Source organism: Muntiacus reevesi, chromosome 3 (genome assembly GCF_963930625.1).
Source record: "Muntiacus reevesi chromosome 3, mMunRee1.1, whole genome shotgun sequence".
NCBI classification, from domain to species: Eukaryota; Metazoa; Chordata; class Mammalia; order Artiodactyla; family Cervidae; genus Muntiacus; species Muntiacus reevesi.
The window spans coordinates 103,683,185-103,704,917 of NC_089251.1; the positions used below are offsets into that span (position 1 = coordinate 103,683,185).

Sequence of the window (21,733 nt, forward strand, 5' to 3'; positions counted from 1 at the left end):
TCCGGCTAGACCAATTCAAGGCTCTTTTCAGGTCCCTGGCCCACTAACTAACCGAGGTTTTACCCAAAAGAGCACATACTTTTCCAGTGAGTGAACAAGTGGATGAATCAATATTCCTCAGTGTTCCCACCTGAAAAATAGGGATATTGGTTTTCCCACCAGGTCAGAACGACATGTACATTTGTAAAAAGCAAAGCAGGGTCAAATTCATGTCATTCGTTTATTTTGAAGGGGTGTCATAGTTTGGCTTCAGGAGGCCTGTAGGAGAACAATGCGGGAAGAGCATTCACATCAAAGGCATGTGAGTGGTCAAGATTCTTAAGGGCTGTCCTGAGTGCCCTTGGGAGGAAGGGCAAGGGTGCAGAGGGTTGGGTGGGCATGCTGAAGGCAAACTCATCTTCATAACTCAGCAGAAGGCCTCTCTGACTGGGAGCTGGCCAAGGGCAGGGATCAGTTCCCTAGGGAAGAAAGGGGTTGACCAGCTGTCCCTTGGGCCTAGGCCTAGTATTTTAATGACAACTATGGGTTTTATTTATAATATCCCCAAACTAGAAACCACCTAAATGTCCCTCAATGATCAAATGGATAAATGGAGTGTGGCATTTCATACAACAGAATACTTCCCAGGAAACATTTTTTAAAAGCATAAACTCCAGATAAATGCAACACATAGATGAATGTCAAAAGCATTGTGCTGAGAAAAAGTAGCCAGACACCAAACGGCGCCTCTTGCATGATTCTATTTATATCGGAGGGTCAGAGGAAGCAAAGCTAATCCGGATGGAGAAGCCAGGATAGAGGTTATCCTTGGGGCTGGTGAGGGGGAATGGCTGGAAAGAAACATGAGAGATCGTGATGGGGTTCTGGGAATAGCTTATATTTTCATTTAGGTGGTGGTTCATCTGGGTGTGTAAGTAAAAATGTATTATGTTGTCCATTTGAGATTTTACTATATCTTATAGTATTTTACTGTAAATTATACCTATAAAAAGAAATAGAGTCATTTTAACAGTGGTAGCATCAATCATGTATTCAGATGCCTGTTAGCTCTGTGCCTCTATTATCTCCAGCCCTGGGAGGTCCACATCAGATTCCTACGTAATAGATAAGAAGACTGATGTGCCATATTCCAAGGGCATAGAGTGAGCAAGTGGCAGAGCAAGATTCTGGTCTGTTTTTACAGACTGCCTCAAGCCCTTTCCTCTTGGAAAGGCTGGCTGGTTGGGCAGGACTTACCTAACACTTGCCCACAGTAGAGTCAGCATTCTTTCGCAAGTTGAGCTAAAACTATCCAGTTGTTGGAGAGTTCCCTGTCTTGTTCTTGATCTCTTGTCCTGGTGACAAATTGGCCTATGGTCCATGCAACTCTTGCTTAGGGACCCCATGCCTTTCCATCCCCTCTAGGAAGCAGGGAACTTGAGTCCTGGAGAATGGGAATCAAATATCTCCAGCTCATCCCACCCCTAACCCGTCCACTCAGTGAGTGACATGTCTGCAATCTGCACCTTGGCGTCCAGAAGGAAAAAGTGAGATGGTGAACAAATAAGGCCCAAATGGCCCTCAGGTGACAAGCAGGCACTCTATAACCAGACAGATGTAATAGGCTGACGCTTATCTTGCAAGATGTGTGCGTTTAATAAAGTATTAATATGAAGACCAGGTTGCCTCTGCTGCCAAGCAAGCAGAACCAGATTAGCAAGGAGGGAGGCTCTGAATGCTCCCCAGAGAGGAGAGAGCCCTAAGACTGTCTCCTCTCTGAGCCTGGATTCTCACGGCAGAATAAATCCTTTCTGCCAAGGGCGACTGTGAAAGGGCTCTCTCCTAGGTGTCTCCGATCACAGAATTAGGATAGGTTCCTGGGGGCAAGAGAGATGCTCTGAAGGAGTGAGCTGATCCATTTCAGGGGGAAGGAAGTTTGGGTGGAAGTCAGGTGTTACACATAGCTGGCGCTGGGGTCAGGCTGAGGGAGAATTTCCCAGCAGCCTACACTCCCAGCTTCAGGCGGCCGGTCCCGATGTCTGCAGACACGCCTTGTCTCCTGTGCTGGGAAGCCCTGAGTGCACGGAATTTCACTTTTCTTCCTTCTTTGCAGGGCTTCTCAACCCCGGCACTGTTGACATCCGGGGGAAGACGATTCTTGCTTGGGGGGCATGTACTGCCCCTTGCTGGATGTTTGGCAGCATCCCTGCCCTGTACCAAATAGACGCCCGTGGCAGCCCCCACCTCCACTAGCTGTGACAGCTAAGAACGCCTCTCTAGACACTGCCACGTGTCTCCCTGGTGGGGGGAGTCCCCGGATGAGGCCACTCTGCTTTACTGGACTGTCCCTAACCGCAGCTGTAATGAGATGCGCGCTCTCGCGGGGCCAGGAAAGTCGCTGCTCTGATAGCTGAGCTCAGCCTGAAGGCTCTGAACTCAGGGGCTTTGATTCTGCAGAATGAGCCCGTTCCCTAATCCAACAGAGGGAACACTGTCACATGTGTTTATTTAAAACTGATGCAGACCCAGAGAGAAAAGCCACACTTCACTCAGACCACGTCTTAAAATAATAGGTTGAAGGAAACAGGATTGTTGCTGAGCAAATTCCCTTTACAAGTTTCCAGACCCTTTGGTGCCAAAGCGAGGAAATCTAGTCTCATGCAGGTTGCCTTTCGGAAGAGAAAAATAAAAGACCAAAAAATTAAGGATTCCTTTATTGTGCCTTTAGCTTCTGAGCTCAGCAATTAATTCTTATGTGCTAAAGGACTTCTGTGTTTATGAGGCATTATTATTTAATGTAGGCCTATTTTAAATTGTAATTTTTTTCATTAAGTTGCCTCGTTTTACTGATTAAGACCAGTTTATAACCTAGCTTAGACTGTGTTCCTTGAGTAATAACTATTTTTCTTTTAAAATATTCCTTAATAACCTCTCATCCATATTTTGAATTTTATTTTAAGTCAGAGGAGCTTCCCCACTGCTCACGAATCTGGCCCCGTGATGCTGAGTGATGTCGGGGGGTGCAGGGCCCTCCGCGTGCTCTGCTGCAAAATCCTCTGGAGAGGAGACAGAGCGGCATCAATGAGGAGATGGCGACTTCTCAGCCGCTCTGCTCCTGAGGCTAATCCGGCCAGTCCAAGCAAAGGGGGTGGTCCTTGACCCCAAAGCTTTCTAGCATACTCTTTAAAGCAGCCTTGCTGACGAAAGAGGGTGGGGGGCATGGAAAAGCGGGGTGACGCAGGTAGGGGGATGGCACTGCCCTTGGCCCTCTGCCTGGACCACCTCTCTGTGTCTGCCTTTCCCCTTCCCCTCCCTCTCCTAAGAAGTGAGGACGATCATCCCTCTTTGGCCAAAGCGGAGACTGAGTCTCAGGGCAGTGAAACCGCTCACTCGGAGCTGGCCTGGGGTAGAGTTAGCAGCGGTCCCAGGCTTGTCTGGCTCCCGAGGTCACCGTTAAAACCTCTGGGCACCAGCGTCTGCGTGCTCAGTCATGTCCTCTACGACCCCACGGACTGTAGCCCACCAGGCTCCTCTGTCCATGGCATTTTTCAGACAAGAATACTGGAGTGGGTTGCCATTTCCTCCTCCAGGGGATCTTCCCAATCCAGGGATCGAGCCCGCGTCTCCTGTGTCTCCTGCATTACAGGCAGATTCTTTACCCGCTGAGCCGTCAGGGAAGCCCCTGGGGGCGGTCCCGGCCAATACCCACAGCTTCCCATTCGTGCTCTCCAGGTCACTTTGCCCTCTCCTGTCCCGCCTTAGCATCACCATTGTCCTGAGAAATAAGCACCATAAACCCCCTTTCAGGTGAGATGACAGAGGCCCGGCCAGAGGAGGAGAGGGGCTTGCCCTTGGTGTCAGTGGGAGAATGAGAACCAAGCCTGGGGTTTAGCCTTCAGGGCCTGGAGCAGTTTCCTTTTCTTTTAGCCCCTCCTCTGGGCTCCCCATGGCTGGCTACAGAGGCAGCCCTGACCCGGCGGCCCTGGCCCAGAGACGGGCGTGGCTGCTCGGGCCTCTCGTGGGAATCTGGCAGCCCATCAGTCTCTCATCCTTCTTCCCTTCTAGCTTGTCTTTGGATGCTGGGCAGACCCAGGGATAAAGCTTCCCCTCACCCACCCCTACGGACCCTGAGAAAGCGCCAGAGGGTGAGCAGCAGGCCCTCGGATGAACGGCCTTTGCAGAAAAGACTGGTGTGACATGCTTTGGGAGATCCCAGCTCCGTTCTTTAATTGCTTGTTGGTTGTCCCTGTGACCTCTGCCAAGGCCGTCCCTTCTCTGTGCCTCAGTTTATCATCTAACCAACGAAAAGCTTTCAATTCAAGATCACAAAAACCTCTTCCCTGTGCTACTCTGTGATGAAGAACTAAGGTTTGGGTATCCAACTCGGTGTAGCTGAACACACTGATTACTTTTGTTACTTGTTCATTTATCTGCCTGTTCACTCTTTTTTTTTTTCCACGAAGAACCTACTGAGTACATACTTTGTGCAACATAGTAGTGGGACGTGTTAGCAGAATAACTACTGGAACAAAGCACTTTAAAACCTCAGTGACTATTATTTTTAATAATTTATGTGTTTATTATATTGTTATTGTTCAGTCACCCAGTTGTGTCCGACTCTTTGCAACCCCATGGACTGCAGCATGCCAGGCCTGCCTGTCCTTCACCATCTCCCGAAGTTTGCCCAAGTCCATCTCCATTGCATAATACAGTTATGCCATCCAGCCACCTCATTCTCTGATGCCCTCTTCTCCTTCTGCCTGCAATCTTTCCCAGCATCAGGGACCTTTCCAATGAGTCAGCCATTTGCATCAGATGACCAAAATACTGGAGATTTAGCTTCAGCTTCAGTCCTTCCAATGAGTATTCAGGGTTAATTTCCCTTATGATTGACTGGTTTGATCTCCTTGATGTCTAAGGGACTCTCGGCAGACTTCTCCAGCACCACAGTTCAAAGGCATCAATTTTTAGCAGTCTGCCGTCTTTACATTCCCGTTCTCACAACCATACATGACCACTGGGAAAACCATATCCTTGACTGTACAGACATTTGTCAGCAGAGTAACATCTCTGCTTTTCAACAACTCTCTTTGTCATAGGTTTGTTTTTATTACATATAGTATATTTATTATAAAGTTATTTTTAGAATTAGTGGGCTTTTCATAGCTCAGCTGTTAAAGAATCCTCCTGCAGTGCAGGAGACCCTGGTTTGATTCCTGGGTCAGGAAGATCCCCTGGAGAAGGGATAGGCTACCCACTCCAGTATTCTTGGGCTGCCGCGGTGTCTCAGCTGGTAAAGAATTCACCTGCAATGCAGGAGACCCAGCTTCAGTCCCTGGGTTGGGAAGATCCCCTGGAGAAGGGAATGGCAACCCACTCCAGTATTCTAGTCTTTTATAATTAACACAATAGCATTTTATTTCTCACTCATATCACTGTCTGTTGGGGGCTATAGAAGGACATTCCATACCATCTGGTCATTCAGATAGCCAGATTTTCTCCACTTTTGGTTTCATCCTCCTCTGTATCCATCAGGCAGCTGATACAGAGAGGGTGTGGAGGATGGCACAGATTTCTAGGGGCCCTGCCCGGAAGCCATATTCCTCTGCCAGGTTTCAGTCACATGACCCTGCCAAACTGCAAGGGAGACTGGGAAATGTAGTCTGGCTGAGTCTCCGGGAGGAAAAGGAAACGTGATTTGGGGAGCACGTAGCAGAGCAGGCAGGCACCTGTACAAGCGAAGCCAGGACAGCTCAGTGTGGGCCTGGGCGGCGGGGCCTGGACGAGCCGGCCCGGGTGGAGGCTTGACTGGCAGGTCCAGCGTCCGCTTTCTGCAGCAGCCTGTGCACTTGGCCCCGCCGTCAGCCCGGGGCACGCTGCCTAATGGACCACTTCCCTGGTCGCGTCACCTTGTCTCGCCTGCACCTCTGAGGCAAGAGGAACGCATGAGCAGGCTCTGCCCTTCTCTGGCCTCGGTGTCTCCTGCCCACAAACTGGGAAGAAAAACGACCCACCCTGGCTCTCCAGACCCTCCAGAGAATCCATCAGAGAAGCATCAGGTGTCTTCAAAGCGCCACAGAACAGCTTTCCCAAGCCTTCTTATTAATAGTAGAACCACATCATTATCAATAATGAAACACAAATTAATAATAAATAAACAAACTAATGATAAATAATACATATGTCATGAATAATACATTAATACTACAAGCTTTCGAGCATCTATTGCCTCTGACAGAGGGGAATCTGATTAGCTGGCTGGAAATCACAGAGGGGGAGTGTTTCAGAAGAGTCTGGGAGGTTTGGGAAGCCGTTGGACACCTGAACGTGGCAGGCACATCTCCCGGTAAAGGTGTAAAATGTTTACGGTCCTTGGTGGCCCAGAACCGACCTGACTCTCTGCTAAGGGAGGCGAGAACCAGGTGCCTGAGGGTGGGGCCTTCCTGTCTAGATGTCTTTCCAGGGTTCAAATTTAGAGTGTAAATCCACAATCAAGTAAGACCAAAAAAAAAAATCTTGCTGCCTCAACAGAATTGGATGTTGTGGCCAAGGCAAGGCTAACTGAAGAGGTCTGTAGACTTTATTTCTTCATCCATGGATCCATTCATTCATTCATCCATTCATTCATTCACTAAGTATGTCTTCATTGCCAACAGCCTGGCCAGCGTGAAGTCACTGAGTCATGCTTTCGGAGCTCATCCCCCAGGAGCTCATAGTTCACAGTGGTGGCAGAAAGACTGGCAAAAAAGAAAAAAAAAGGTGACCCCATGTAACAGGTTAGGGTTATTTTTGATGCCACGAGAGGGGCACTTAACCATGATTTGGGGGTTCAGGGTGCAGGGTAGGTGGAGTTAGGATGTATGTTGGGCAGTCTCTAGGGAAAATGGTGTCTAAAGTAAGATCTGAAGGGTTTATCAAAGTGATGGGGTAAAGTGAGAGTAGGTATTCCAGGCAAAAGGATGGTAGGTGCCAGGACCCAGTAGCCAGACAGAGCATATTTAAGAAGCTCTAAGTAGTTCAGAATGACTGAGACTCAGCTTGAAAAAAGGCAGAGGGGCAAGAGATGAGCTGGAGGGAAGCGGGCTTAGAGCGTGGGGGAGGGGCTTTGGCCTTAATTCTAAAGGCAACTAGTACACGAAGAAGGATGTGGGTCATAAATGTGATGTCAGTTCACTGGGCAGCAGCCTCATCCGCAGGGCTCCAGGGCTACACCGCTCACCGCGCCCTGGGCTGTGCAGTGCTCGTGTGTTAGCTCATTCACTACTTCATGCGTACAGCACCCGGGCCGAAACACTCGCTACACGCCAAATATCCTGCAGGGATGCACCCCAGGCCCCTGACCTTAAGAAACTCCCGGGCTGATGGCAGAGACATACACAAAGAACCCTATGTTATGTTAGAGTGTGGTGTAGATGGCTGTGACTAAGCTGTTCACTTTGGGCTGTGTTCTTAGACGGGGGCTCCCCCCATGTTCTCAGACGAGGGAGTGTCAGACTCCTGGAGAGGGTGACTGTGGCATCGAACCTGGAAGGATGTGTGCATGTTTCCCTGGGTGCACTGAGAGCGAAAGGGCAATCCGGGAGGAGGAAATGGCACGGGCTCAGAGAAGAGCCTGAGAGCGTCTGGCAGGGCTGGCACGTGGGCAGCGCAAACACAGTGAGAGGCTGATTGAGTTGGGGAGGCCGAGAGAAGCCAGATCATTAGGGGCCCGGCTGGCCATGACAGAAGCTGAACTTGATCCTGAATTGGAAGGCAATGGGGTGGGGAAATTGCATGACATTAACCAGAGAGGTGGCGTCACCACACAAGCATTTGAGAAATATCGTGGAGACTCCAGTGTGGTGGCGGCATCGGAGGGACAGGGCTGGAGCCTGGGGACCAGCAAGAGGCCTGTGCGGGGTCCTGGGGGGACGTTTGAGGGCCCACACCAAGGCAGGGTCGGTGGAGGGCAGACACACTCCTGAGAGCCATTGGAGAGGAAGTGTTGATCCATCTCGGAGACAAATGAGCTATTAACCTCTGCTCTTTGTTCAGAAGCTTTCCTTCCTTAAAAGGCCCCCTCCACCCTCTGTCCCACCTTTGTTCCTGCTCAAGAGGAGGTGGGGGCTGACAGCAACCGTTACCCGGCAGGGGAGGGTGTATTTCACACAACCCCCCGCACCTGCCTGAAAGCAACCGGTCTGTTGTAATAATGTTTATTATGGTAGTAATTACACGATGTGCAGCTCCCAGGGAGGCGGTCACCGGTGCCACATGGTGGTATTTGTCTTCATGAGACGGGGTGACCTCTTTTCTTCATGGGTGGGGCTGCATGGAGCTCCTGTTATCTCGTGGAGATAAACCCCAGCCCTGCAGAAAGGGGAGGGTGGCGTGAGGAGTGCTGTGGCCCTGACTTCCACGGTCCTCTCTGACAGGAGTAGAGCTGGCGGAGCGGCCGCCACCAGCTGACTGTCTGCCCCAGGTCAAGTCTCGACGTGGTCCACGCTGGATCTCCAGGGAGAAGGGTCCTGGGAGTCCTCTGCACCACGTCTTCACTCCCAGACATAGAAGAGGGTGAAACACAGTCTCTGTCCTCGGGGAACGTCTAGTCTGATGGCAGAAGCAGCCCCGGCCCTCTGACAGAAAGATGGTGCCCCATTGCTTTTGACTCTCCACTAGTTACTTTGAATCAACAAGTGTTGACTTGGGTGACACGAGGCAGGCACCTCTGGGCCAAGGGAACTGTCCAGAGACGAGTTCAGAGGGCGGGGTGTCAGGAATGGGAGGGGACAAATTCACCCACCCAGCCTCAAGTCGCTCACAGTCCCAGAAAAGGTCTCAGATCCATCGTCCCGCCTTCCCGGAAACTTCCGCTGGCTTTGAACTTGAAAATGGCCTCGACGGCCAGTCATCCTCCTGCTTCCTTGTGGAAGTTCTGTGTCCTGCTGGTCTGACTGCTGTGTGACCCCCCTGCACCTCAAGACAGTGCTTCTGGGCACGTCATCTCTCTGCCCGCTCCTGTTCTCAGCTTCTCCACGTGGAGAAAGGGGCAGGGCCTTCCATGGGATGGTGGGAGAGTGGTGGATTCAGATCAAAGGGCCTTCTTGCCAAGCCTGGTTCTGTGTGGTCACGAGAAAGTCATTCCGTATCTCTGAGCCTCAGTCTCCATAACTCCAAACTGGGAGTGTTATTCCCCAGGGTTGCGATGGTAATCAATGAGATAATAATTGTAGATATCCTTTGAAAGCGGCCAGACACCACACATTCGTTTGCTTATTTTTTTATTCATTTAATACATATTTATTGAGCTACTATTAAGTGCCAGGAACTGTTCTGATTTCTAAGGGATAAAGTAGCGATTAAAAACCACAAACCCAAGGATTTCTGGTTATAGTGAAATGGAGTCAAGACCAGCATCTTTTTATTTTCCATTAATTCAGCTATGAGACCTAGACAGAATGTGTGGACATCTATTTGAAAAATCTGAAACACAGATACTAGCAGGCAGTTTGGGGAAGAACACCAGAATTCCAAGTACGACTGCAGAATTAATATAGTAAGACTTGGAGGCTCACAGATTAACACTTAAAACGTTCACGACACAAACTGAAAATCACGTGACGTGACGACAGACAAAGAACCGCAAAAATCCCAACTCAAGTGAGGCAAGATGATTCATAGACTCCAATGGTGAGATTAACACCTATGCCGGAATTATCTAACAAGGACTTTAAGGTAACAAAAATACTTTAAGAAACAATCACAAATCATCCCAAAACAAATGACACAAAGTTTCCATAAAGAAATAAAGGAGGTAAAGAAGAGCCAAGCAGAAATTTTAGAACTGAAAAATACAATAAGTGAAATTTAAAGACTCGCTGGGTAGACTCAGTAACAGGATAGAGCGGACAGGAAAAAGTCAGCAGACTTGAAACAGATCAATAGGAATGATCCAATGTGAACAACAGGAAAAAGAAAAAGGATTGAGACACACGCATACACACACACACACATGAAGCCTCTGCTCACGTGGAGCTTGCAACCCAGTTGGGTACTGGAGTTGCGGGGGTGGGGTTGAGATGTCAGCAGATAATAAACAAATAAATATATATCCGGTAGTCATAAATATGTTAAAAAGAGAAGCACAGGGTAGAGAGTTAGAGAATGGCAAGGATACAATTTTATATAGACAGCATGATTAGGAAAGGTTTCCCCACCGCAGAGGCATTTGAACAGAAGAAGAATTGAGAACTTGAGCCAGGTGAGCATCCGGGGAAAGACTGTTCTGAGAGGTGGGAGCAGCAGGTGCAAAGGCCCTGAGGTAGGGATGAGCTCGGAGGAGTCAGGGAGCAGCAGGGTTCACTGTGTGTGGAGTGAAGGAGGCAGAGGGCGAGGGGAAATGGAATCGGAGGGATGGGCAGGGGTGAAGCTGGGTGCAGAGAGACCAGCTGGGATGCAGGGCAATAGACCAGCAGCTTCCCCAGCGGCCCAGCAGCAAAGAACCCTCTAGCAATGCAGGAGCCGTGGGAGACACGGATTTGATCCCTGGGTTGGGAAGATCCCCTGGAGGAGGGCACGGCAACCCACGCCAGTATCCTCGCCTGGAGAACCCCGGGGACAGAGGAGGAGCCTGGCGGGCTCCATGGGGTCGCAAAGAGTCAGGCAGGACTGAAGTGACTCAGCCCGTATGCACACAGCCCATCTGCTGCAAGGTACCTGGTTACCTCTGCTGGCGGGGAGGCGACAGGAGAAGCGACGGAGACAGGGCCCCAGCTCAGCACAGTGTTCCAGGAGAGACAGGGCCCTGTTCAGACGCAGCAGCAGCTCTGGCCCCTGGCCCCGGGCCCGCCAGCTCCAGCAGCCGCCTTGCGCAGATGGCCGCCCACCTCCCTGCTCCAGGGCCCTGCCGGTCCAGCAAGTGCGGCTGGGCCTGGATTCCGCAGCCTCTCCCCGCGGCTCCCGCGCCCGTGGTCTCGGCTCTACCCTCTTCTCTGTCTCTTGACTCCTCTGTTACATCTCGTATCCTACCACCCCCGATGGGGCGGCCACTCACAAGGGGGGCTTCCTGCCTGACCTCTGTGAGGAGCCCCGGAGGACGCTGTCAGATGACGCTGGCATCAGCCCAAGCAGATGTGGTCCAGGAGGCAGGTTCAGCGGGCACCTGGGGTCTTGGCCCCTTCGGCTGGGGCTGCCTCGGACCACAGGGATGAGATGCTCCTGGGGACACCACCCACTCTTGTTACGGAACAGTCTAGAGGACGGGCAGAATTAATTCCTTTCTCCTTTCTGGGCACTATTCTAGCCACAGAGGTAACACAGATAGAAACAGTTAGTGGCCTTGGTATGGAGAATACACAATGAACACCTCATTACAAGTAATTTCAGGTTTCCTAAGTGGTCAAAAGGGAGGGGTGTTCCGGGGGACTGTGATAACCTGGGGAGTCAAGGAGAGTTTTCTTGTGGAAGTGAGACCTCTGTGACTCCTTGAAGGATGAGCAAGGGTGAGGCCTTGGGACAGAGGGGGACGCCTGTGCTGGGCCTGGAGAGGAGTCAGAGTCCACACATGATGAAGAGCAGACACGGTAGGACCCAGATGGGCCGTGAGACCCAGGCCTGGGCCAGCTCACCTCACAGAGGATCTGCCTCTCTTTCCATGGAGCGGTGGGAAGCTCCGGGGGCCCTTTCCAAGGTCAGGGAGCATATTTTAAAGAACGCACTCTGGCTGCTGCTGGTGGGGGAGGATTGAAGGGCATCCATGGATGCAGGAAGCTCAAGACAAAGCCTGATCTCACAAGTTACATCCCTCAGTAGCGCCAGCATCTGGCAAACATTCATGAGGAACAAGGGCTGGGGAGGAGGTCAGCGTTTTCCCTCACTAGTCCCTGCAGCTGGGAGGGATGGACCCCCTTATGACTGAAACAGGTGCAGAGGTTTAGTGATTTAGCCCTTGCCATGGCCATGGGCGGTTTGTAACTATGGTGACCAACTTGTCTTGGTTTGCGGGGGACTTTTTGGTTTTAGCATTGAAAGCCCTTGTCCCAGGAAAGCCCTCGGTCCTGGGCAGACTGAGCCATCTGGTCACCCTGATACAATTCACGCCTCTTTTCACTAAATCATGGCGGGCCTGTGCCCCTCCCACGGAAGCCCTCCCAGACTGCCCTCTACCCTTGGGGCCAGACACGAGCCAGCCCTCTGGACACATTTCCCTCCCACCCTGAGTTGGGAAAGGGGAGGGGGTCAATGCTGGGATGTCGCGAGGCGAGTTTCGGGATAGAGGAGCCATTTGTCATCACTTCATTGGGAGGGTGACTGATTCCTAAATATTGCCTGCGATTTTGCTAAATGTGTCTTAACGGGAGCGGTATAAATGCTGTCAGAGATAGAGGGCGAGAGTGATGGTCCCGTTCGGGATAATGAACTGCTTAGTTAAGATGAATCCGTTTCCACTCCTGATCCTGCTTCTCGATACCGTGCTTGGTGGGGCCGGGGGTGCGGTGGGGGGGCTCGTGCATCAAGGCTGATCGGTGGCAAGTCTAATGCCGAGAAAGACAGAGCTCCGTCTTTAGCTGGTGGCTGATTCATGGATGAGTTCACGTCTCAGAGAAGTGAAGTCGCGTCGTGTATGCAATGACAGTGTCAGGATTTGAGCTCAGTGAACAGCTGACATGGACTGATCAGAGCCAGAAGACCCCAAAGTACCGTTCACCCCTCATTGTGCAGATGAGAAAAAACAGGCCGAGAGAGGAGCGGCCCACCTGAGGTGCCAGAGCCGGCTGGCCTCATCTCCTGAGCTTGTTCCCCTGGGGCCCCTGCCTCCTGGCGGCTGTGTGAGCCCCTCTCCCATCCCTGCCCTTCCCACCAGTCTGGGGGCTTGATTCGGGGGTCCTGGCGGAAGGGGTTTTTTTTAATGTATGCATGATTTTATTTATTTTTTAGTTTAAAACAATTACTGAAGTTGATTTATGACGCGTTCATTTTCTGCCGGACAGCAAAGTGAATCAGTGACACACACACTCTCTTCTTCATGTTCTTCTCCATTGTGGTTTGTCATGGGGTATTGGATATAGTTCCCTGGGCCGTACGGTAGGTCCTTCCATCCTGTGTGTAATAGTTTGCCTCTGCTAATCCCAAGTTCACAACATCTCCCTCCCCTGCCCCTCCCCCCGGCAACCCCAAGTCTGTTCTCTGCATAGAACGGGGCTCTTGGGGGCTCCCCTCTTGAGCCTGCCCTCTGCTTTGTGGGGAGGACTCCTCGTGGGTCTCCTGGCTCTGACCCCAGTCCAGATGGGACACCTGACTGAGAGGGTCAGCCCTGAACCTTCTCCCATTCTCTGACTAGCTTCCAAATGTCAGATCCCACTCTTCCCACTTCCATCCAGGGACTGTCCTTCCTCAATTGGACAGTGGGGACCGGGAGGGAACAGGGATCTGGCAGAGGCTCATGGCTGCCCCGCTGTGGGCAGGACTCATGATAAGCAAACTCCTAAAACATGCTTCACCGTGTGGGACGTCAGCATCACACATGGGGAAACTGAGGCCTTAGCGGCCACATAACCTACCTGGGTGATGACCGAATCATGGGGTGAGTGACTTGAACCAGATAACTGACTTCACACTTGGTGAAAGTGTGTGGGTAGGAGAAGCAGAGGAAGTGGGGGAGGGTATTTTCAGAAAAAGGACCAAGGCAGGGTCTTCAGAAGGTGACGAAAACCTGTGAAATAGGAGCTGACAGAACGTTCGCTGGACCTAGAGGAGAACGTTCACTGTTTTTCTTTTGCAAATAAAAACTCCTTGGCCTTGAACCCTTGCTCTTCCCTCTCAGGGCGTGTCTGTGTTTGGGAAGGTGATTACTCACCTGTGACCCAGGTGTTGGCGGGTAATGCAATCCTCGCCTGGCACACAGGTCAGAAAGTCACCCCGCCACCTGCCCTTCCCTCCCTTCCCAGCCATGGATCCTGCCTCCAGACCCAACAGTCAGAGCCCACACATTGCCTGAGGCTTGTCCTGGCCTTGGCTGGCAAAGCTCCAGAGAGCCCAAGCTTCCTGGTAAGGCTCTCAAGCCTGGCGGGAAGGGGGCCCCCCGTCCGTTGCTGGGGCCTGACCCCACCCCAGAGCACAGTGTCTGCAGGCTCCGTCTCTCCCTGGTCATCCCCCCCTGGGAGCCAGGCCTCTGCTGAAGATGCAGTCGGCGCAACGGCCAGTCACAGGCGAGCCCCCGAATCTTCACGTGACCTGCAAGTTTCATGACTGCTCTGGGCAGTAGCAAAGGAGAGCCTGGCCTCAGAGTCAGACAGATCCGGGTCCAAATCCCAGCTTTGCTGCTTATCTGGCAGCAGTGTTGAGCCGGGCCCCTCCTCCCTCTGACCTGCCGTTCTTCCTTTGAGCCAGAGAAGTCGTATACATGGGGTGGTGTGAGGACCGAGATTGCCTGCCCTGAAGGAAGCCCAAAAAGCAGCACTCACACGCTTATTTCAATACTCCACTGATGTTAATGAAACTCACTTTCCAGACGGAGAGGCAGACGTGCAAACAGACAGTCCCCCTCCAGTGTGACATACGTGGGAATTGCGGCATCTTACAAGGAAGGCACAGGCAGGCTGCCGCAAGAGCCAGTGGAAAAGTAGGAGGGGACTTTCTGGGAAATCCAGGAAGTGCCATATGCCCGGGGAAGGAGGTTTTAATCCTTAGAAGTGAGACCTCCTGCCTCTTCTGTGGCCTGGCCTTACCCCTACTCTGCCCCAGCCGCTCCCAGAGGGTCCAAGAAGAGGAGGGTCCTCAGCTGGGAGCGATTCACCCCCACCCCCAGCCTCTGTGACTTCACGGAAGGAGACTTCAGGAGTGGGAGCCACAGTCACTTCCTGAGGGCGGCGTTTGCTAGTGCTTGTTCCAGAGGATTCCAGCAGGGCCGGGACTCGGGGTCCTGCAGGGGGAGTAAACGCCTCCTGAAATCCAGCACCCTAGGCACCTCACTTGCCCCTCCCTCATCCTGGTTCTGCAAGATGCTCAGTCACAGATGGGCTTCAGAGGACACAATGGTACAGAAAGGTTTCCCACCACTGCCTGTCTGGAGAAGCAAACGCACACTCCAGCCTCAGGGCCTGTGCACGTGTGATGTCGTCTATCTGCGATGCTCGCTCCCTAGAATCACACGTGGCTCGCACTTTCCTTTACTCTGGCCCCTTCAGAAAGGCCTCCTGGGTGGCACCCTGTCCAATCAACCCTTCTCCCATGACTCTCTTTTACTTTACCCTGATTCTCTTTTCTTCATTACACTTACTATGTATTACATCACATTACACCGGGCACATTTCCCATCATTTGTTCCTTTGGCCACTGTCTCCTTTGCTGGAACGTCAGCAGGGTGTGCCTGTTCTCATTACTGTATCCCTGGTGTCTGGCACAGTACCAGGGAGTGGACGCTGCTCTTCAGTCGCTCAGTGGTGTCTGACTGCTGGCAACCCCATGGGCCCCAGCGCTCCAGGCTTCCCCGTCCTTCACTGTTTCCCAGAGTTCGCTCAAACTGATGTCTATTGAGTCAGTAATGCCATCCAACCATCTCATCCCCATCTCATCTCATTCTCTCCTGGGATCAGAGCCAGGAGACCCACGAGGAGTCCTCCCCACAAAGCAGAGGGCAGACTAAAGAGGGGAGCCCCCAAGAGCCCCGTTCTATGCAGAGGACAGACTTGGGGTTGCGGGGGGGAGGGGCAGGGGAGGGAAGGATTGGGAACTTGGGATTAGCAGAGGCAAACTATTACACACAGGATGGATAAGCAAGAAGGACCTACTGTACGGCCCAGGGAACTATATCCAATGCCCCATGACAAACCATAATGGAGAAGAACATGAAGAAGGAGTGTGTGTGTGTGTGTGAGTGTGAGTGTGTGTGTGAGTGTGTGTGTGTGAGTGTGAGTGTGTGTGTGAGTGTGTGTGTGAGAGTGTGAGTGTGTGTGTGTGTGTGTGTGTGTGAGTGTGTGAGAGTGTGTGAGTGCTTGAGTGTGTGAGTGAGTGTGTGTGTGTCTGTGTGTGTGTGTGTGTGTGTGAGAGAGTGAGTGTGTGTGTGAGTGTGTGTGTGTGAGTGTGAGTGTGTGTGTGAGTGCTTGAGTGTGTGTGAGTGTGAGTGTGTGCGTCTGTGTGTGTGAGTGTGTGTGAGAGTGTGTGTGTGTGAGTGTGTGTGTGTGAGTATGTGAGTGTGAGTGTGCACATGTGTGTGTGAATATGTGAGTGTGAGTGAGTGTGAGTGTGCACGTGTGTGTGTGTGTATGTGTGTGTGTGAGTGTGTGTGTGACTGTGTAGGAGTGTGTTGTGAGTGTGTGAGTGTGTGAGTATGTGAGTGTGAGTGTGTGAATGTGCGTGTGTGTGAGTATGTGTAAGTGTGTGTGTGAGTATGTGTGCGTGTGAGTATGAGTGTGCATGTGTGTGAGTGTGTGTGTATATGTGTGTGTGACTGTGTAGGAGTGTGTTGTGAGTGTGTGAGTGTGTGAGTATGTGAGTGTGAGTGTGTGTGCATGTGAGTATGTGTAAGTGTGTGTGTGAGTATGTGTGTGTGAGTGTGTGAGTTTATGAGTGTGTGTGTGACTGTGTGTGGGAGTGTGAGTGTGTGTCTGTGTGAGTGTGTGTCTGTATGTGTGAGTGAGAGTGTGTGAGTGTGTGAGTATGTGTGTGTGTGAGTGTGTGTGTGTGTGTGTGAGTGTGACTGTGTGTGTGTGTGTGTGAGTGTGTGAGAGTGTGTGAGTGTGTGTGTGTGTATGTGTGTGTGTGTGACTGAATCACTTTACTCTACAGCACAAATGAGAGGAATGAGTCGCCTCCTTCTCCCACCTCCAATATTTCCCAGCATCAGGGTCTTTTCCTGATGAGCTGGCTCTTTACATCAGGTGGCAAAAGTATTGGAGCTTCAGCTTCAGCGTCAATCCTTCCCACGAATATTCAAGGTTGATCTCCTTTAGGATTGACTGGAAGTGAACAGATTCTCAATAAAAACCCGAGCTTCCACCATTTCCTCCAATGCCCACTGGACTCACACCTGTGATTCCCTCAGGGCTCACCAGGAAATGGTGACCCTGCAAGTTGGCGCCCCCCTCCCCCGGCCCACCTCACATGCATACACCCTCTGTACCCACCTTGGGCTGGCTGGAAGATTTATGCATCTGAGAATCTGTCCTTTCTGTCTCCTTCCAGTGGGAGAGACTGTTCTCTTGTCTTGAGCTCCCCAGTCATCTGAACAAATGACGCTTATCACAATTGTAGTTCCAAAAGTGAGACGCCCCTCCACCCCAGGGTTAAGTAGCCCTTCTGGAAAGGTGGGCATCAGGTCAAGGCTGGGAACCATAAAGAAGGGGATCAGGTCCTGGTCTCCTGTCATGTCACCTCCCCCCAGCAACACACCCTTGTTCTCCCCAGGGCTGGATGGGAAGTGTTGGGCCATCCTCACTGCGTCCATCTTTAGCTGTGTGTAGCATGGCAGAATGGCAGTCATAATAGAATCAGAAGGTCTGGGTTTGAATCCCAGCTCTGCCACTTATAGCTACGTGATCTCGGCAGGTTACTTAGCCTCTCTGTTTCTGTGTGAGAAGTCGGAGTAATCCTAGCTCCTCTCTCCTAGGATTGTCATGACAATTAAGTGAGTGAGTGTGTATTAAGCACGGAGTCCAGTGTCTGGTACAGAACAGGTGCCGTGGAAATGGGAACCACTGTTAGTGTATCACACTTGGCTTGCCCCGGCGTCCTCCCTCCCACCGGGGTTCATCCTCCGGCAGGCGGCCTCCTTGTTTGTCATACTTTGGCACCCGCTGGGCTTGGGGATGTCGCTGACCATCCACGCCGGGTCAGGTTTCCCCTCGTCCCTCACAGTCACCTGTCATCACCCTAGTCCAGTGGGGTCGTGTTGTGAATCTGCCCCTCCACTGTCCATTCCCAGAGAGCAAAGCAATGCTCATGCCATTCTGCTTCCTGGATACGGCCCAGGGCCTGCTCAGAGCAGGTGGGAGCAAAATCTGGGGCAGAATAAATGAGGAGAGAAGGGGACAGAAGACGGTGCTTCCTTCCAGTTAGCTTGGTCACTGCTCTCGTGGGCCCTGTGTTCTCTGGGGCTCCCTGCGAGCCTGACCTTTGGTCTAAGTTAGAGGCCACCTGGGGTGAGCCCCAACCTCACTCCCTTGCCCTGGGTGTTGGGAACTGAAGTTTTGGACCACACCAGTCAAGTCTGCCTCCTGCTTCCAAATTGATCCTCTTGAGGTCGATTCTTTTTTTCCCGCAGAATGTTGTAACCATTAACTTCCAGGCAGGGGTCAGACCCCTGGGCCCCATCGGCTCAGGTTGCCTGCACAATTGAAATCCCTGAGCCCATTCTGGCTAGTTTTCTCATTAAGACAATCGGACTGGATTGATCCATTAGATCAATGGTTGGATATCAACCAGCAGGAAGCCAATCCGATGAGCCTGGATGATCAGCCCAAGAATGAGATGCCCCGCCAAGCTGGAGCGGGTTCCTTGCCCTCAGGATGGGGCTCTGGGAGGCAGGGGGGGGGGGTGGGGTCAGAGGACTCAGCAGGCTGGACTTAGGTGAGGAGGCATCAGTGTTGTCAGGGAGTGTCTACCAGGAGAAGAGCCCCGGCTCCCAGGAGCTGGGCAGGGATTCCGGGGACAGCTGGTGTGTGAGAAATGCCGTCTGTGCTCGCGGACAATCGAGACTCCTTCCCAGGTCCTCAGCCCATCACATTCCCGCCACCCCCACCCCCACCGTGGCCCAGGGTTGCCAGGTGTGTGTGATGGGGTTTGGGGGTTCAGAAAGCAAAACAGCAGCTTCCCAGGTCTCTCTTCCTCGCTCATCAGGAGAAATTTTTTGAGGCTGGAAATGAAGAAGTACCTAGAACACGAAATCAGCATTCCAGGGTCTGGGTGCGTGGGATACTGATGGGGTGTAAGGGTTGGCCAAGGGACCCATGTTCAAATAGGTCTGGAAATGCTAGTGTTAGCTGATCAGTCCTGTCTGGCTCTCTGCGACCCCATCGACTGTAGCCCGCCAGGCTCCTCTGTCCATGGGATTCTCCAGGCAAGAATATTGGAGTGGGTGGCCATGCCCGCCTACAGGGGATCTTCCCAACCCGGAAGTCGAACCTGGGTCTCCTGCACTGCAGGCAGATTCTTTACCATCGGAGCCCCCTTGGAAATGTATTTCAGCCTGTTCATTTCCCACAGAGCTGATGCACGTTACAGCTTTCTAAAAGAAGCGGGGGGGAGCAGTGTTGGCTGGAAGCTCTGGGACATCTCACAGAAATACACCGAAGCGCTTCCTTCAGGGGTCAGCAGGGCCTGCTGTCACGGGACAGTTCCTCCCAAGGAGTGTCTGCAGGGCCGACGGGATCCCGGCCAGCCAGGGAGGTTCCCGGGAAGGGAGGCGGCAGAGAGGAGAAGTGAGCTGGCCCCTCTCCCGGCCCCTCTCTCGTGGCCTCCAGGGCGGACAGCGCCACCCGCAGCCAGGGAGGCCCCCTCACCCGCCCGTGCGCCGGCCCCCGGGTCAGCCCGCAGCCTCACCACCCTCTCCCCTCTCCTCCACAGGCTACTTGACTGTCAACATTGAGCCTCTGCCGCCCGTGGTGGCTGGTGATGCCGTGACCTTGAAGTGCAACTTCAAGACCGATGGCCGCATGCGTGAGATCGTGTGGTACCGGGTAAGTCCCCTCGGCGGGGCCCCCGCCCCGCGCCTCCGACCAGGTCGGGGTAGAGCCCCTGGAGACCCTCGTGGGGTCAGCAATGCCCTCAGCCCTCACCAGCGCTGCGCTGTCCTGTGTCCTTGCCTGACCCCGTCCTTCGCCGAATCCCTCCGTGAAGACCCCTCTGCCCAGTCTTCCCTTCTGACCTCAGGGCCTCTCTTGTCCTGGCACCTTTGATGCCCTAACATGCCCTTATGCTCAGGAAACCCCCTCCGAGCTGAGTACTAGTTACCAACATTGAACGCACTGACTGCAGTGTAATTAAAGAACGCTGAAGGGTGAAATGTGGGGCATGAGGATTTGGGTAATGCTTTTGGCAGAGGAGAGAGAACAGGACAGCTTCCTGCCTTCTTAAAAATCAAATTACAGATGTAGTCTGCCTTCTAATCTGATTACACACAGGACTGGTGTCTGGCACCCCAGGGTCTAAGGGGATCTGAGAAGGGATGTTGATAGAGATGAGCAGATGCCCACCTTCCCAGGGCCCTGGCGTTGGCCACAGGAGAGCCAGCCTTGGGCCTTGGGAGCAAGTGTTGGCCTTTGTAACCGCCGAGAGATATCTGTGTGTCTGGACTCGCTTTGCCACAAGACGTCGAGGCTGGCTGGGCTCCGGAGAAGCTCGAGTTGGCATTGACATTCTTGCCGTGTGGCACCCAGGTGTGCAAAGAACAGGGTACCACCATCCTGGGAATGGGTTGGGTGGAGAGCTCTCCTTCTATGAGCTACAACAGGGCTTGGCAAAACCCTTCGGTGAAGCGCGGATAGTAAACACTTTCCTCTCGGGGGGCCGTATGGTTTCTGTTGCAACTACCCAGTTCTTGTTCCAGCGCAGAAGCAGCCACAGACGGCATGTCTATGGAACGGCATGGCAGCGTTCCCGTAAAATTTTACTTACGGACCCTTGAATTTCGTGTAATTTTCATGTGTCACACAGCCTTCTCCTTTTTAATTTTTTCAACCACTGAAAAAGGTAAAACACCACTCTGGGCTCACGGGTCACACAAAAATGGGCTGTAGGCTGTGTTGGTCCACCGGCCATAGTTTGCCAGCCGCTGATCAAACACCAACCTCTGCCAAGCTGTGTTGCCCTTTCTTCAAAGTGAAACCAATGGGTGGTACAGCCAAGTGGAGTTGCTCTGGAGGTAGCGGGTGTGGAGTGGAGAGTGGGTGGGAGGGCACCGCTTGGTGAGGTGCCCTGGAAATGGTTCATCAGGCATCTGGAAATGGTTCCCGAGCTCCTTCAAGCTACCGCCATACCCAGGGGGCGGTGCAAGGAAGGCCAGCCTCAGAGGCTCCTGCTGGGGAGTCCCCACCATCCGAGTCTTGACTCAGACCTGGGCGCCTCAGCCTCCTTGCTGTCAGTCCAGCCTTGCTTTGAACCATTCCCTACTTTCGGCCTTTGAGTCATCGTTTTCTGATCACTGTGCTTCCGCTGGGCGCTGTGGCCTGGGTTCCTTCTAACCAACATCACTGTTCTCCGTCCTAGCGTCGTAGCCCCTCCCATTTAGAATCACTCCGAGGACCCTCCATCCAAGCTCACAGCCACCCGGGACCCACAGGTGTGAATCTGACATTTGATTCCCCGGAGGGCCCCAGCTTCAGGTGAGGTTTCCTTCCTGGAGAGATCGCTGGGGCCTAGAGAAAGTCAAGGCATATGTTAAATAGTGCCGCGAACCGCATCGCTAAGAGGCGTATTTACATGATAGGGGAACCGCTTGGCTGACACACGCTGTGAGCGTCTCATTAGCACCTGGCAGAGGGCTGCGATAAATTAACTCCGCTCGCTGCCGAAGATGGCACTGCGTCTCAGCTCGACCCTCGGTGGAGTGAGGGCTAGTGAGAGGCTGGCCCGGCTGGCAGAGAGAAACACGGAGACCCAATGGGAACAATAGGGGTGAAGATGGGAGGCGTCTTGGAAACAGAAAAATACCAGTAGGCATCTCATTGCGCCCCCATCCCTTGGAGCAGCTATCCTCACTCTTGTTTGAAATTGAATGTTCCTGCATCAGTGGTGAAAATCTCCCTGCAGAGGTGGCTGCCGGGGTGGGGCTAGCGGCGTG

At 52.6% G+C, this 21,733-nt stretch overlaps 1 protein-coding gene across 1 annotated transcript in view; it reads left to right on the top strand.

Annotated features, from left to right (window-relative positions):
• Positions 1 to 21,733, top strand: part of IGSF21 (immunoglobin superfamily member 21) — a 271,838-nt gene that overhangs the window by 101,986 nt on the left and 148,119 nt on the right. Inside the window, exon 2 of the mRNA XM_065927481.1 lies at positions 19,519 to 19,631. Within this exon, the coding sequence (XP_065783553.1) occupies positions 19,519 to 19,631 (113 nt within the window). The remainder of the gene's footprint in view (positions 1 to 19,518; positions 19,632 to 21,733) is intronic.